Below are 18,131 nucleotides of genomic sequence, written 5' to 3' on the forward strand. Positions count from 1 at the left end.
CTACATAGTAATAGTGTTTTCAATGTTTGTACTGAGTACGTTTTGTTTCCATTGTCTCGTTTGCTGTTTACAATGTGTGCGTCAGTGAATGTCGTCCCCGTAAATACAGGGGGGACAGATGATGGAAAGAGACCGCAGCCCCAAGATGGAACGTACCTGTTTATAATCAATCCATTACATCTGGCTCATTACTATATAAACAATCAGGAGAGCACAGAGGAGAAAGATGGAGATTACATTTTCACGACAACGAACCAACTTTACCAGCCGTTTTCCACATCGCGCTTTTGTAACCAGTTTGTTTTAAATTCTGCCGGACTTACTTCAATTCAATCATCACCAGAGACCCCGGGGTTGGACTACATTATCCACCACACACTGAGGATTCACGGTGAGGTTGCTCCATTTTTTCCAGAAAATTCAAACACATCACCGTATTCAGGACAGTTGTATACTCGGACTCAAGTTCACTATCATTGGTATTTTCCGTATTCATTCATTGTTATTTGTGTTTATATGTTACTGGCAGGGCCGGATTAAGAGCTTTGGGGGCCCGTAGCACATTTCAAATTTGGGGGCCCTTTTGGTCTGCATCATCTGAAGTTTAGATTCTGAACAGTTCAAACCGGACTAAATAATTATTTTACTCTCGATTATAATAAGAATCTTATAATATTTATGTGAATTTTATGTGTTGGGCCCCTAAAGTTTTGTTGTGTAAGAAATTTACAGTTTAAAAACATAAAGATAATATTTTTAAAGACCAGTTTTTCAATGCTACACTTTTTCATTAAATATTGGGTCCACCATTTGGGGGCCCCCGAAATTGCGGGGCCCGTAGCATATGCTACATGTGCCTATTGGTTAATCCGGCACTGGTTACTGGGATAAGGGAGGGTTTGTTATTGTATATATGGCGTTGTCATGTTGTTAGTTTGGTGGAGGGATATACATATCTATATATACTTATTTTCTAAGTGTGAAATTTGCATTTTTTGTTATTGTTTCATTTAATATATTTATCCACCTATTTTTACATATCTGCTTTTGTGTGCTTATGTTTAAACCGTCGATTGTGGGGAAAATTTTATTTGTTAGGAGGTATGGCTGGGTATTTATAGATTAGCCTCAGTAATTTATCCAGGCCACAGGTCTTGGAAGTGTAGCTGCTGGCTGGGTAAGGGGTCAGCCGTTACAAGTTGGCCCTTCAAAAACAGGCAGTATGTCTAAAATAAAGTACAAAATAAAAATTAACAGAAAAATTCCTATATATCATCTCAAGCAGCTGTTATTTTGCTTCACTAAGAGAAATCCACCATGCCAATTTATCCCAGAAGGCTTAGATCGGAGGGAATATACAGGCATTTCAGCCAAGATGAAAATCCTGCACAGGCTGATGACATAAATGTGCTGCCACATTACACATACTGTATATTGCTCTCGACTTTAATCATGTGTCAGCTTTGTGAAGCAGAGAAGGGGTTGTGAGGTTGTTAGTTAAAGGGTGACTTTAGTCAGTGGCGTAGCTAGGAGCGGGCGGAGGGGGCAGTCCGCCCCGGGCGGCACATTTTTGGGGGTGGCATTATGGCCAAAAGGCTCAGAACACTTCACGTGTAAGCAGCAGGGTTTGGAAAAATATCACTCATGAATGAAAAAAGTCAAATGCTCTGATTTTCATCCACAAATGCTTCAAAAATCATTTTCAGACGGTACTTCTGTGACGGCATCAGACACGGCAGTTGATATTTATGAGGCAATAACAAAAATAAACAGAAACATTACACCGATAATAATTTCTAGGAAGATAAACAACTAATTCACAATGTATAATTTCATTTTGTTAACAATCCGAATGTGTTCTTGCTCATCCCCAACTATCGCTTGTACACTACACCGGTTCTGGTTTTCGCATCGTAATTATATTAAACTAATAATCAGAACACGGCTTATCAGTGCATCTGTACTATATTCTTGTCTAGTTGATGCTTATAAATAATTATATGTGAAAAAATATTGCTGTTTCTCTATATATAAATAAATATATGCAAAATGTATCTTAATTTTTCTCCATTCATCATTTTAATTTTCTATTTAAATAGGTTAAGATATTCAGATACGTTGGAGGGTGGCAAATTGAAGCCCCGCACTGAGTGGCGCAAACTCCAGCTACGCCACTGACTTTAGTTCTACCTATTCATCATGTTGAGCTCCAGACTTTAATTACATTAATCATTCTTAGAAAGACAGATGCTTATACAACTTTGCAGAGATCAATTTTACTCTGTGGTGCGTATACCTGATCAGAATAAGGAAGTAAGGGTTTCTTAATATCCCATCAGTTAATTAAAACATACCTGATTGAGTTGGATTAAAGTGTTCTCAAAGTCTTTAAGTTCCCTTTGTAACGTTTGAGAAATTTGCTCCCAGCCTTGCAGAGGGTATCGTTGGATGTTACTCCCGTCTTTCAAATCCTGCAGTTTTCCTCTAATCCATGTTTCTGCCTGTGCAAAGAAAACAGGGATTACAACAAGCTGCTGATCTTTAAGGTGAGATAAACACATGCATTAAACCCTCAGCTACTTTCAAGTGACACTCGGCTTGTTTGATGTGAAAAAAATTTATTGCAGGGCCAATAAATTATGAAGTTTATGTTGTTAATTCAAAATAACATGTGCTGGAGAATGAAAAAGTAAGAGAAAGATGCTCCTTGGCATCAACTTAAATAATTAAACCACATGCACATCATTAGGAGTATTAGTAAATACAAATGCAGTAACTCTGAATTTCTTTAAAACTCATCATTGACTAAATGTAGAAAAAAAAATGGCGTGGAACAAGTGAATAAAGGCAGCAGACCAAAAAAATAATTATTTTACAGGGCATCAGTGCATCTAATAATATAAAAATAAGTAAGTGGATATTTATTTTTCCGAGTCTGTGGTACTATCAAAATAACAGACCACTGATAATAATTTGTTTTGTTCATAGTGTGACACATTTAATGTTAAACGCAACTTTGGATAATCCTTGTTTAATGTCAATAGTAAACTAGGAATTTTAATGATGATTGTTTGTAGAAATTGTCTGAAATGAAAGCTACTAGTGAAATCCAACAACCAGATTTATGAGCTATGCAAACATCCTGCAGGAACATTGATATTTAGTGTTTTTCCTGAAATCTTTTGAAAAATGTATTTCATTCTTTAGGTTAAAGCTACTTTGGAATAGTAATACAAGACATGACACATATAGTAAAAGGACAGGTTTGTAAAAAGCTCTTGCGCAGGCATTAGTGCTAATGCCACTCATTCCCAGGAGACATGGAATACTTGCCTGATTTTCTGTCTGCATTTGATAATCTGGTCTCCCTTTCACATCCTACATAAGTACTTATTACGTTAATTAGTAACATCATTTAGACTTTGTGTCAGTGAATATGTGTAGTGAGTGCTCTTTATGTTGAATTTTGACAGATTTCTTTATGCAGTTTTATGCCATGGTAGTTGTCACTGTAATACAGGCTTTAGTAGCCAAATGTCTTACTCATTGTCTCTGCTCTTCAAAATAACAACTGTGTACTATATGCGCCAAAGGCCCTAGGTGCTCCTCACACCCAGGTCTGTGAGAACTATACTGACTTGAACACATTGTACTACAAACACCCAAGTTAGCCTGATAAGCACTGACAAGTATTATGGTTCTTGTGTAATTCTTTTTCCATTTGCATTTCCAGTGTTCCAAGGTAGTGCTCTTTTTGATTAATGTAAAAATTACCACTTGAATAGCTGATGACAGATCCATTTCTAAGCCTCACCAAGCCCATTCCACAAATTCATCCTTAAAGTTAACGCTTCAGTGCATTAGTGTTGTCAGACGGAAAGTACATAGTAGAAGAACAGGTTTAGAATGAGTTCTTGTGCAGTGGTTAGTGGTGTTTTCTCACAGTTCCAGATGACTGTGTCTTTGAGTGACGTCTATGTTGAATACTTGGGGGTTTTACCCCCAGCTCGCTTTGCTCGCCAATCCCTGGGGCCTGCATTACACGCTAGCCTCTTTGCGGTTCGGCTGCTCGTGTATGGGGATGTGGATGTACAATTTAAACATTTTTATTTTCATGGGAATTGTTACATATGCATAATAGAACTAACTATTTTACATTACTGCGAGTAATTAACCATATTAAAAAATAGTAAAACGTAATAATTTGAAAGCAAATTATATCTCATGTTGCGTTAGAGTTATTTGTTGAGTAATACAATTTCGTTCTATTTGGCTTTGAAATTAACACGCAAATACTTTTTTAACTTACACTTTTACTGTAAAACTTCAGTAAAAAACAATTTTTGGAATTAAATTTTTGTCAATATCGCATTGAATTTTGATTCTGTGTTTGGACTTTCATTGTGACAACGCAATGAATAACTGCCTGTGATTGAATTTCGTTTCTTTCTCTCTATTAAATAAAACGACTTTTTTGAATGTTTGGCTCTGAGATTTATTAATTGTCTTTGCAAAAGCTATTCTAACGGGAAACTGTTAATGTTTTAATATGAATGGCATATCAAGATCTCCTTTGTTGTCTAATGTTACCCGCGGAAGATGTACTACATTACCTTTCTTGGATACATCCTTCTTTCAACAGTAATTCGTGCGGTGGAAGACCGAACAGTGTTAATGGTTGTAGATACTCTACGGGATATTGAAAGTTGATGTTTTCATCTTCTGCCCCATCACCACCAACTGTTTCAGCAGAGTCTATTGATACGCATTTAACCAATTTGCCATGTAATCAATTGACATTTTTGTGGTTAATTCGTTTGACTTCATCATTTCTCTGTGCTAGGATTGCCCGTGTACTCATTTTTACTGTTGATAACCCTTCCTGTTGAAATTATTCAGTAAGATTTGGACATAATACGTCTTCTTTAATTGGGAACTTAAAGTGAGGTAAACATTCAAATTTCTAAGAGCTGAGAGCGCAGGAACTGTGTCTGTCAAAAGCATTCACACGAATGAGAGGTGACATTACCATGTGCGTAGCTGAATATGGTTGAGAGGAGAGCGTGACTTGAAAAAATCTCATGGCCAAAGTCTTGTCTCGTGGGACTTGAAAAAAATCTCTTGAAAAGTCTCATCCAGAATTTTTTTATATAATAGAGTGATATTAATCTGGTTTTCCTTCCGCATTGTTGATATGTACTTGTTAGGTTTCTTGGAAACTCTAGTATGACCCTGAGCAAGTGTGTGTGTATTGCAATAGAAGACAGGTGTCTAGAAATACTGAGAGACAGTGCAATTGTGAAACATGGTCTTTTTTTGTTGCTGTAACAATGGTTTTAGTTGCCAAATGTGTATGTTCACTTCCTGTACCAAAAACATTAAAAAGCCAACGGAAAAAAAAAAAACTAATTCTAAAAATGGTGAAAGAGAACAAAAATATCCTTTCACAAAGGTCAGTTTGACAGTCTTCCTTCCACACTGAATCATAAAGCATTTTAAAATAATAATATGAGATATTTACACGTACAATAGAAACGTTCTTTGTTAAAAAGACAAAAAATAAAAGCAAATATAACAGAAATAGAACATACACACTACAGTTTACACCATTTACCCTCCAACATAAGTGTAAGGTTTAATTGAATCTTAATGGAGATGTCATCCTACTTAATATGTTAAGTCCATTTCATAAAATAACCCCGGCACTTGTCAAATTTTGATGGTATCAATGTTGTATGTCATGTCGAATGTAAACCAGGACTGATGTCATGATGGCGGTTTTAGGAGTAACCATTGTATAAATTTGATGTTAACAAGAATGTGTTTGAACAACTACTTCTGGTAAGAGCTGATCACGAAAAATGTACAAATATTTTGACTGCTGGGCCCTCATTATGATTTATTGGCTACTTGTGTGTTTTGTCCTATTGATTTTGTTTTGGAAATAACTGCCTACAAATTAGGAATTCCTAATGATCTTTTGTTTAGAGAAAGGAAGTTTTGACCTCTGCCACTTAACATTATTTAAACAATACAGTTGTTGAGAGAGGTTAATTAAAAACACCAATGGGTATATTATATCTCTGGCTCTTCCCTATTCACTGTAGTCTTGCTCTGCACAAGTAGTGCAACATTCGTTCTGTGGTTGCCACAAATTTCCATCTACCACTTTAAAAATACATGTCCTATGCTTTTATTGTTTCTTCAAATTTCCTGAACCTCTGTTGGTTCAGTGCCTCACCTACAAGTCTTTCGACAGAAAGTATACAAAACCTGTCCACTACATAGTATATCCTAAAACATCCTTCCTCACAAAATGTAGAAACCCAAATCAACTTAACAGTACATCTTTGGATTACAAACCCAGAAATTGTTAATATGAATTAATTACCCAGCACTACTTTGTTTACTTGTTTTTGTCTTTGCTAAAGAACTTTCCTCACAGCTGTAGGATTTTAGCAAGGCTCTTGTGCAACCTACATAGACATGTGTCTGCATGTTAAAATAAATTGACGTTCCAAAGAGTTAGAATAGAACATGAAAAACAGAAAAGATCTCATTTTGATTTGGTTCTTCCAGAACGTGCTTCAGCCAGAATGGAAATATGTTTGATTTTGTTCTCGGTCTGCTTCAAACTCTTAAGTTTTGTGTTTGAAGTGTGAGGTCCAAATCTTCTCACATAAACAAACCATAAAAACCACACACTGCTTTACATAATGCTTGGCAAAAACATGTGACTATTTGCATGAAATTAAAAGGTGATGTCATCTCTTTCGGAATATAAAATACTCATTAACTTTAACAGCACCCTTGAGGCGTATGGACATTTTTGTGTGAACATAATCCCGTCTCCCTCCACCCTTGCAGGTTATTGTGTGTTTTTAAAATGATGATCTAATGCAGGAACTGCTTTATGTTAATGCAGCTTCCTTTTTCATAAAACAATAGGCTATTTATCAAAGCGATTACACACCTGATAACACTTAGAATCAAAATACTGACACTGTAGCAAATTTGGGAACATTCTTTACCGATTCCGTGCATGTCTCTTGTGGTTACTCATCATTCCTAAGGTATGAAACATAAATCAGTCTTGGAAAATAAAATAATATATTGTTAGCACAACACAACTTGCCTTTATGTCCATGGTTGAGAACCCTTAAATTTACTTAATGCCATAACACAAGTTTTTATAAGCCAATAATAAACGGGCATACATATATTCTCAAATCTGCCTAATCCACTTCGGTGTTATGGGTATCCAGATTCTATCCTGGCAACACTGGTCACAAGGTAAGAAACAAACCTGGACTGGGTACCACTTCATTGTAGGGCACTTGTGCACACTGTCACACACGCGCGCTTAGGAAGCAGCCAACAAGTCCTAAGGTGAGTGAAATTTCACAAGATAAAGGGTTGAGTATAAGTACTAATGTCTCTCTCCAACTACAGAAACAAAGAAGAAAAACAATAATTCACTGACCATACTTCCAGGTTCTCAAAATGGCCACAATCCCATAATCCAAACCATAGATGACATCACTTGCAGCTCCACCATAACAACTTCACGTCCAACCATCCCCGATGATGTCACTTCCGGCGCCATCACCATGACGTCACTACCGGCCATCCCTGTTGACGTCAATACCAGCCATCTCAGATGACATTGTTTCCGTTTTTTGTCATATCCTGCCACCATTTTCTACTATAAAAACGATCATGCCCAACATGTCTTGTCGAATGCATCATTTTTTAATTATTTTGGCCGTTTTTTTTTTTCCATATTGTCAGTCAAACAATATATGGGGTAATTCCCCAACTCTCTTTTGAGTATTCCAGCGTATTTCTTTATTACAACACACACATTTTCACATACTGTGGCTAGTTTGGAGTCACCAATTAACTTTAAAATAGGCATGGCATATGAGGCTATTCAAAGCCTCAGAAAAACAAGAACTTATCAGACTATACAGACCACCAAGAAATAGTCTTGAGCAGAGGAGACTGAGTGAGAATCTAATCCAGGTCTTGAAATTTCTCAAAGGCACTAATAAAGCAGATAACATAGAATTCTTTCAACTTGAAAGTGAATCACATACTTGATACCAGTGGAAATTAAGAGGGAGTGCATTTAGCACTGAAGCCAGGAAGCACTTCTTTTACGCAGTGTTGTAAGAATCACAGTTGAAGCAGAAATTTTGACAACCATTAAGAAGTATGTGAATGAGATATTGGGCTTTCTTAGCTTTTAACTAAACAAACGAATGACACATGTACTGAATGTTAGATAGATAGATAGATAGATAGATAGATAGATAGATAGATAGATAGATAGATAGATAGATAGATAGATAGATAGATAGATAGATAGATACTTTATTAATCCCAAGGGGAAATTCACATACTCCAGCAGCAGCATACTGATAAAAAACAATATTAAAGAGTAATAATAATGCAGGTAGAAACAGACAATAACTTTGAATAATGTTAACATTTACCCCCCCCAGGTGGAATTGAAGAGTCGCATAGATTGGGGGAGGAATGATCTCCTCAGTCTGTCAGTGGAGCAGGACGGTGACAGCAGTCTGTCGCTGAAGCTGCTCCTCTGTCTGGAGATGACAGAAATGAGCTTGTATAGGTTGTGAAATAGTAAATGGTAACTCTAAGATTAATGCCAGTTGAGCATCAAAACTACATAAATGAGCCTGCCACAATGGACGTTAATCCTGTCCACCTACTGTGGAGACTCACTCACTTGCATGCCAAAAAAGTGCCATATTAATGGCACTGACGAATTTCCTCATCATTAGTAATGGTTCTTTATTGAAATCTGCAATCCATAAAAAGTTCAAAGGCAGGAAAACATTAACAAAGGTGAAAATTTCTAAGCAAAAATCATAAATCAGAAAAAAGTTAAAATCACAACAATCAATGGAACACATTAAAACATAAAACATTAATGCATAATGGTCCTCAATGCCAGAGCAACACTTCCAACTTTTTTTTTACCGTGATCCTTGCAGTATACAGTATATGGAGAGAGACAGACAGTGCTTTATTTCATTTAGCCTTTTACATAAAAATGTATAAATTATTATAACAAACAACAATCAGCCCCCTCAGATACATGGTAGAATTTGTAAAAAGAAAGAAAACTGCTGACTTGGATAAAGATCAGAAAGAGCAATCCCTATGACTGCAGCATAATTAGTGTTGCTTAGACAGATATACTGTAGATCAGAGGTGCTTGGGCAAAATAGTAGGCAAATGGTAGCACTATGGTCAGAGCCCCAGCCAGTTCCCAAAAGTACACATTAGTAACTCATGGAAATCATAATTAATTGTCAGTATTTTATTGTTGAACTTCTTACATTACCTGTCAAAGACAGATAAATTTAAAAATATTATATTACACTGCATCCTTGGGTGTCTGAACCTCTTTTGACCGGTGCTCTCTCTCAAGTGTGTTCCTGTAAAGCCTGCATCTCAGACTCTGTTATTATTTTTGCTCACCTCCTGTCCGTGTTTATATTTTCCATCTTTAAAGGCAACTCCCCGCATTCCTCCTACATCTTTATTCCTCCTCATGTGTCTCATTCACTCACACTTCATACTTCCTCTTTGTATTGCGTTGCCAGAGGGACATGGGTCAAGTGACACAGATGTTCTGTTTGTATATCTCTCTATTATAATAAAAAAATCTTGGGAAGAGAGACGAGATGCGACTTTCTCAGAGAGACACTTTCATGTCCAGCGAGATGAGACTTTGTGCCAGGAGATTTAACCACACCCAGAGCAGGAAATAAAAAACAAAGAGTAGATGACAAAGTAGAACGTCGTAAAGAATTCAAAAACGTTGCCGCAATACATATGCAGAGCAGGTTAGAGATAATGGAAGTATGAAAATTTGAAAGTCTCAAAAAATGATGGTAAAGATCGCATTAGCGCAAACACACGGAAACTATTACAAATAAGGGACCAGCGAAAAAAGATTGAATATATTGTTTGGATTTAAACTTTAAGTCAGAGACTTGTAGATCGTCTAATTCGTGTTGCCATCAGGTGTATCTACGAGAATTAAAAGCTTTGTTATTTGGTGAAAGCCCCGCGAGACAAGACTTTATGCAAAGAGATTTGGAAAAGTCCTGCCCACATCTAAAACATTTACAACCCCACACACGGTTCAATCATTTCTCATTTGTGTAAATGCTATTGTCAGACACAGTTCGTGTGGAGGGAAAGAAATGATATTCACTTACGGGCAGTTATACGTTGCGTTATCACGGTGTAATTCCAAACACAGAATCAAAATTCAATGCGATATTGACGAAAAAGTAAAAGCGAAAAGAGATCAAATATATACTACTAGCCAACCCGCAGCGTAGCATACGCCGCATAATTATGTATTGATGGGTGAACACTTCCTAAAAGACACAGTTGTCCAAATGGGGTGGGTTTGAGGATACGACTGTAGGTGAATGAAAAGATGGAACTCTGGAGAGGGCAACATACAATTGTCCGTGACTGACAATTGGAGGACCGCCGTCGCACGCTCATTCAGCGATTCACATCCGTGACAAACATGATTCTTCTTAGATGGTCCTGTCGCGTCCACCCTCGCTCTCGAAGCATACACACTGCCTGGTCATGTGTCCGCTCGCTAGAGCAACTCACAGAGACCCGCTGACACCAACTATAAGACCATGGGATGCCCCTCGCAAACTGTTTTACACGCTGCATACAGCGATTTACATCGAAGCATACACACTGCCAGGTCATGTGCCCGGTCGCAAGAGCTACTCACAGAGACCCACCCACCAACTCTAAGACCATGGGATACCCCTGTTTTACACGCTGCATACAGCGATTCACATCCGCGACAAACATGCTTCTTCTTAGATGGTCCTGCCGCATCCACCCTCGTTCTCGAAGCATACACACTGCCTGGTCATGTGCCCGCTCGCAAGAGCAACTCACAGAGACCCGCTCACCAACTCTAAGACCATGGGATACCCCTCGCAAACTGTTTTACACGCTGCATACAGAGATTCACATCCGCGACAAACAAACTGTTTTACACACTGCATACACATCCACGACAAACATGCCTCGTCTTAGATGGTCCTGCCGCGTCCACCCTCGTTCTTGAAGCATACACACCGCCTGGTCATGTGCCCACTCGCAAGAGCAACTCACAGAGACCTGCCCACCAAATCTAAGACCATGGCATGTAAAACAGTCTGCAATGGTGGACGCGGTCGTGCATCGTAACCGAAAAGAATAATGAAAAGTCAACGTGGCTCAGAGGTGCATGTGGACTGTAGCAGAGACGAACGCGAATGACGCCGTGTTTTGTGAGTTGCTGCGTCCGAGTTGGTGGGCGTGGCTCTGCAAGTTGTCGTCGTCGTATCCAATGGTCTTAGAGTTGGTGGGCGTGGCTCCATGGGTGTCTTGCTTGCTGGCGGCTTAGTGAATTATATATATATATATATAGATTGTTTGGCTTTAAACTTTAAGTTGGAGACTTGTAGATTGTCTAATTCATGTTTCCATCAGAGAAAAGTAGTGTTTCTTCCCAATGAAAAGGCGTATCCACGAAAATTAAAAGTTTTGTTGTTTTATGGATGTGAAATCCACATACACGAGTGGCAGAGACACGAAGTGGCTGTTGCATAGTGCAGGCCGAGGGGGTTGGCGAGCAAAGCAAGCAGGGGGCAAAGCCCCCTAGTATAATCTATATTTAATTTCTTTACCTTTCTGCACATACAGATCTTAGCATTTTATTATATTCTAGGTACCTTGGGATTTTTTTTATAGAAACTATCCTCTACATGATATATATTTTGAGACAGTAGCTTTCAAGTACTAAAGTGCACATGATAGGAACTTTGAAAATATGTCCTGGAGATGTCTGAAGCATATATTCTTGCACCAGGCCTGAATTTCTTCACTTGAACATCACTTCCCATAAAGTCATAATGAAAAAATACACAGTGATCATTCATTTTGGTTTGGAAATAGAGCACCTGTTTCCAGACTCATTGAGTGTCAAGTAAAAATGCCTGAAATAAATCTATGCATCTGTGTAAGTTTGTTGGAAGTGAACTTCTGGAAACTGTTATAATACAAAAGGTCATGCATTGCACTCTTAACTTTTACTTTGATAATATTCCAAGTTTTAACAAGAGCAAAAAAGTTACACTTGGAGTTGGATGCAATACCATGTTGAGTGATTTTTTTTTTGCTTGCTTGTTTTTCATTGGCAAATATATAATAATAGCTGTGTAAGCCCGTTCTGTAAAAGTCCGGGGGTCCTAGAAACTATTGAAATCGTCAGAAACAAATCGGAAATGTAGAGATGTCAGGTAATTGAAAGGAACTACTCTGGGCATGTCTAGTTGCCGACGTGCTCGCCTTGCTTGTGCATTAGCAGCGAGAGGAAAAGTAAAAGGGATACCGTTTTACTGATGTTAGCGGCTAAGCGACTTTGTCTTACTTCCGAGGTTTCGTTTTGCTGACATGCTGGCCCCGCTTGTGTTATTAGCGGCGAGAGGAAAAGTAAAAGGGATACCGTTTTAATGATGTTAGCGGCTAAGCGACTTTATCTTACTTCGGTGGTTTCATTTTGCTGACGTGCTCGCCTCGCTTGTGTATTAGTGGCTAAGCGAGTTTTCTGTTTCTTCAGAGGTGGAGCCCTTACCCTGACTCCACCTCTCACTTCCCGGCTAGACAGACACACACACACTTCCACGCATAGACGTTTATATAGAAGATTATTTTGTGCAAGTCTGTAAAACTCTTAGGTGAGAAATACTGTATTTTGCCATTAATTTATCATCCATTTATTTACTGAACTTCCTTACTCCTGTCCTGAAGGAGCAGACACCGGAGCCTATTGTATCACGTTTATGCACAGTTCAAGAACCAAGCAAAATGGTTTGCTTGTCCATAGCAAGACTTAGTCAGTCAGACCCAGTCAGTTTTGTAGATGTCAGTCAACCTAAACTGTAAGAGTTTTGAACATGGTGTGGTACCCGGCAGGGGTTCATGCCCGGCCGGGATGCCCGGTGTAGCGGAGGAGGGCTTGTGCCTCCTCCAGGACGCGAGGGAGCATCCTCCCTGGTTGCTTTGGGGACCACGGGTACAGAGCTTGGAAGCTCAACCCTGTAGGGGCCCGTGGTCACCGCCAGGGGGCGCCCCGATGCCTTGGGAGCCCTGAACCTCAGTACTTCCGTCACACCCGGAAGTGCTGGGGGGAAGAGTACTGGGGACACCCGGAGGACTTCCGGATACACCGACAGAGCTTCTGCCACACAGGGGTGTGGCTACAGAAGCCCTCAGGATGCGCCTGGAGTCCTTCCGGGGTGTATAAAAGGGGCCGCCTCCCTCCAGTCAGGGGCAAGAGTCGGGTGGAAGAGGACGAAGCTTGGTGGAGAGGAGTGGAGGTGGACCAGAGACTGTAAAGGCATTGTGAGTGTGGCCAAGGACTTAAGGGGTGATTGGTGCTGAGGCACTGGGATTTTGCACTTGGACATTGTAAATAATGTACAATAAACGTGTGTGTGGTGATAACATCTGTTCTACCTGTCTGGGTGTGGGCTGTTCCCCACAATGGCTAGAAAATAGAGTATCCACAGAAAACTCTTCCAAAAACTTAGAATGCATTTGTAAACTCTTTTTGACCCTGGTCTTCTAGAGTTGGGCGGTAGTAGTGCTCCCATTGCTACCTTAAGTCTGTCATGCCAGGATACAAGCAACAAATCAATTTGTAAAGTAGGAAATGGCTGAAAGGCCAAATACATTATTCAGTTACTTAAGTAATACATTAAAAGCAAAGCTAGGGCACTCTATAGTAAATTACTCCAGTTATTTCCATATGCAGTTGTGTGCTCTATCTTTGAATCCATTTTCTAACCATCCATATTCAATGTCACAGACAGCCATATCCCATCCCACATCCCAGAAGCATTAGCCACCAGTAATGATGAGCAAATCCCACGGAGTTTATTTCAAATCGCAGAAATGATCTGAAACTTTAATGAAGTTGGCAAAATGCATTACGGTCAAAAGTGTAGAAGGAACTGAACTAGTTTGAATGGATTATAACGGTACAATGGTCTTTTAAGCATATAATAAGAATATAAGTTTAATATGTCACTGTGCTCTGTGCAAATATTTTAAATCTACTTTTCCTTTCTAATCACATGTACAGCTAACACAAAGCCAGATTTAGCACATAGGAGTTCACATTATATAAGAACTGCTAGGCAAGCTTTTTAAGACAAGACAAGTTTAGGACAAACTGCGAAATGGGCATTGTACTATTTCTGTGTGTCAGAGTCAGCATGACATTGGATCTTCTTTTCCTTGTTTGGAATGGCATGATTTACCTAAGTGGGGGCCTGCACATGAAGAAAGAGTATAAAGCCTTGGAACATTGCCTGGCACACCTTTGAAGCCGACGGATGGATGGGAGATACCGATATCCGATCCTGAAAATCCTTCCACTGCGAAAATGGCAGACTCTACACATTGGGCCCCCACTACGCAATAGGTCTTGTCATGGCTTCCTCATCTGTTATGCCACGTAAACCGTCATTAAAGAAAGCTAAGTTATTTCTCCTATGGGTGGGGCATCGCCTTTTTATATTATATCTATACAGTTTCGGGTTATGTAACATGCCGCAATTACAAAAGAACTTATTCCAACTGTATACAGCATCTCTGAGGGCTAGGAAGCGTCTGTCAATTATCATGGCCAAAATGATGCAAACTGTGAGGCAGCAGTGCTAATCACTGTGCCACCATGCCTTAAATGACAAGCTGAAACATCTTTTTCGTTTCCCATCTATCTTACAGATGCTGCAAAAATGTTTTCAATCAACAAGATCTAAATGCCTCATAAACAGTAATAGGTTTTTCATTATTATTTTTATTTCACAGGGTCTAATGTATTTTCTCACTCGGGTCTCCTTTAAAGCTTTTGACTGCACCACATGGCTAATTACTTATGCATTCGGCTGGAATATGAAACTGGCCATGCAGCATGGTGGCGGGTAAGTGAATACACTGGGAACGGTGTTAAATATTTGCCAACAATATTCATATTATTCTCAATATGGTTAGCTAATATGCCTCCTCAAATGAAAATGCTGCAAGCTTTTATTTGCGAGATGCAAATCCAGCTGTAGTACATATTGGGTAGTGACATTACATATACGTGAAGCAGATCAGGCAGTTATGTAAAATATGAGGAGGAGTATGCTTACAATATGCATGCGTAAAAGTTCTGCACATGGCTTCTACAGCTCTGTGATGTCACACTGGTCTTGCAAAGCATCATGGGGCACCATTTACTTAAGCCAGCCAGACTGTGGATTTTTAGGAAAACTAGGGGGCTTTGCTTCACACGCCAAACTCCGGGCCTGCGAGATGCACTAGCCTCTTTGCGGTTCTGCTGCTCGCGTATGGGGCTGCGAATGTACAATTTACACAGATTGTTATTTTCATGGGAATTTACATTACAGCGAGTAATTAATCATATTAAAAAATTGTAAATACGTAATAATTTGAAAGTAAATTATGTTTCATGTTGCGTTACAGTTATTCGTATTGTGCGTGGTTGAATATGGTTGAGAGGAGGGCGTGACTTGAAAAAAATCTCATGGCCAAAGTCTCGCCTCGCGGGACTTGAAAAATTCTCTTGAAAAAAGTCTCATCTCATCCCAGGATTTTGTTATATACAGTAATAGAGAGATATTTTTCAAACACAGTCACTGGCAAACACAATGTACTCACTGCGAAAAATGCTGCAGTGAATTTCACCGATTGACACTAGCTACCAGTCCATCAGTCCTAACTCATTAACGTCACGTTTATGTACAGCAGCCATTAAACATGACATGTACATCTTTTCAACAAACTAGGACAACTTGCAAACACCACATAGATGGTGAATTAGCTGGAATTCTGACTGCGTCTCCTGGTGCTATGCATGCTACAGTGGTACAAACCACTTTGCCATCATATCCTCAGAGTTAGAAGATCCTGTTTAGAAATACACAATAGTAGTATAAAGAAATATGAAACACTTTATGCCACTATAGCATAAACTTGAGACTCTTTACATACAAAGTCAGTCAGTCAGTCATTCACCAACCCGCTATATCCTAACACAGGGTCACGGGGGTCTGTTGGAGCCAATCCCAGCCAACACAGGTGTCAAGTTTAATTTGCTTTCTTTAATATTACCTAAATTAATATGACTGTACAATTTTGGACTTGCAATGTCAGTTATCTATTTAAAATCTGAAATAAAAATACCAGTTTTTCATATATTATTATCTTCACAAATGCACTCCCACTTATTGCCCTAACTCCCCAGGTCAGCAGCTGGAAGCATTGTCCCTGGGCCGAACCCAACAAAGAATGTCCTCTTACTTTGTAGTCAGAGATGAGATAACGCAAGCCTTGTGCAAGTCAGGCTGGTCTCAGTTGGCCAAAACCGTGAAGAAAGGGAGCCAAACAATGATCTCATCCCTGAATAATTGCTCCTCTCGGGACTGTTCTTTTTCTTCCCTCCCCCTTTTTGCTTCTCTGCATGCTAAAGTCGGCAACACAAAACTGCCCAGGGGTCAAGGGACAAAGATGTTGTATTTTTATATAGAATCTATATTTAATTTCTTTACCTTTCTGTCTGAAGTGTCAGTGTTCTTTTACATTGTATCCTTCCTCTGTACAGAGGAAATTTTACTATTTAAAAAGCGCAGACAAGACATCCATCACTCCATACTAAACCCATTGCACTTTTACTTTACAGCTTTCCTATAATTTAAACATTCCATTAAACAGTGGGATACCCCAAGCACACATACTAAACAGCTCTGATATTTCAGTTAACACATGATTTTTACTTGAAATCTAAACTACTCAAGAACAGACAAAAGCTCTGCAGCAGTTAAAGTTATAATTTTGTATTTCAAGGTTGTTGTGGGAGACATTGTTCATTTTGGTTCAGTTGTGCAGTTAACTAGTAATATGAAAAAGCAAAACATTAATTAAAGTTATGTACATGAAGTGATTTATTTTCTGCCTGGAAGATGTTATTGCCAAAAGCTGTAAATTATATTTTAGAGAATTCTGCATGCATTTATTTTTTTTTCTGTAACTAAACATAATGGAAAGTGACAATAATTAAAAAAAGTCAATGGTATGATGTCATATGGCAAATCAAAAACCACTGTGGTTAAGCTGTCTAGGGAAATCATCCTGATTTTTGACTCTAGATCTAAAGCAATACCCAATATTGCCTGTAGAAGTCGGTGTCAAATGACTTTCTTTGGCACAAGTTAGTGCTATTGCTTCCTCAGAGCTCCAGAATCATTTACTATGATACATTTTCAGTCACCACCTGTGTGGAGTTTACAGATTTACCTTATGCATGCATGGGCTTTCTCTGGGTATTTTGATAGTCTTCCTACACCTCAATGACTATTGGATTGGTTTGAGTAACAATACATCGCATTGCTGCAGCCACCACATGACAAACCAACTCAGTCAGAGTGCAGCCATGCCACGGGTGACACCTCAGCACCACAGTAGTTCAGATGGAATGGAGTGTGACTTGAAATTGACGGGCACCCTCTCCAGTGGTGATTCCTACTTTCTGTGGAAAGCTACAGGTATATACTCTGACTCTTTGTGATGCTAAAATGGAAAATGCAGATTCACAAATCTGATTAATTTCTACAGCAAATAATACATTCTCTGCTTGAACAGGCCCTGGCCTCATATGGGGACAAGCAGGCCGACAAAATTAACCAAGGTATGTCTGTCAAATACTGGATCTTTCCCATCCATGCCCATTACATGATGTGCACTTGTCTCCATTCTTCATACTGCAGGCGGTAAGTCCATATGGTGAATCAAAGAGGGATCTTTGTTTGAACCGCAATCGGTCTACTGTGTTTAACAATGCCGAAAGTACTTGGAGTAGAACCACTGCTTCTAAAGGTCAAGAGGAGCAAATTAAAATAGCTTGGGCATGCAGCTGTAATGCCACTCTGGGTACCTCTCTTGCAATGTGTATCAGGCATATCTCTTAGGAAAGGACCCCAGGGCTGACACAAAAT

The 18,131-nt window shown here is 39.1% G+C and overlaps 1 protein-coding gene across 7 annotated transcripts in view; it reads right to left on the minus strand.

The window, feature by feature from the left end:
• Positions 1–18,131, minus strand: part of LOC114666113 (spectrin beta chain, non-erythrocytic 1) — a 521,913-nt gene that overhangs the window by 447,296 nt on the left and 56,486 nt on the right. For all 7 annotated transcript variants that reach the window (XR_007933536.1, XM_051919168.1, XM_051919167.1 and 4 more), the window contains exon 4: positions 2,355–2,501. Coding sequence is in view for 6 of the 7 variants with exons in the window: in XM_051919168.1 (XP_051775128.1) it covers positions 2,355–2,501 (147 nt within the window). In the remaining variant the exon portion in view is untranslated. The remainder of the gene's footprint in view (positions 1–2,354; positions 2,502–18,131) is intronic.

The sequence above is a fragment of the Erpetoichthys calabaricus genome, chromosome 15 (assembly GCF_900747795.2).
Source record: "Erpetoichthys calabaricus chromosome 15, fErpCal1.3, whole genome shotgun sequence".
Taxonomy (NCBI): domain Eukaryota; kingdom Metazoa; phylum Chordata; class Cladistia; order Polypteriformes; family Polypteridae; genus Erpetoichthys; species Erpetoichthys calabaricus.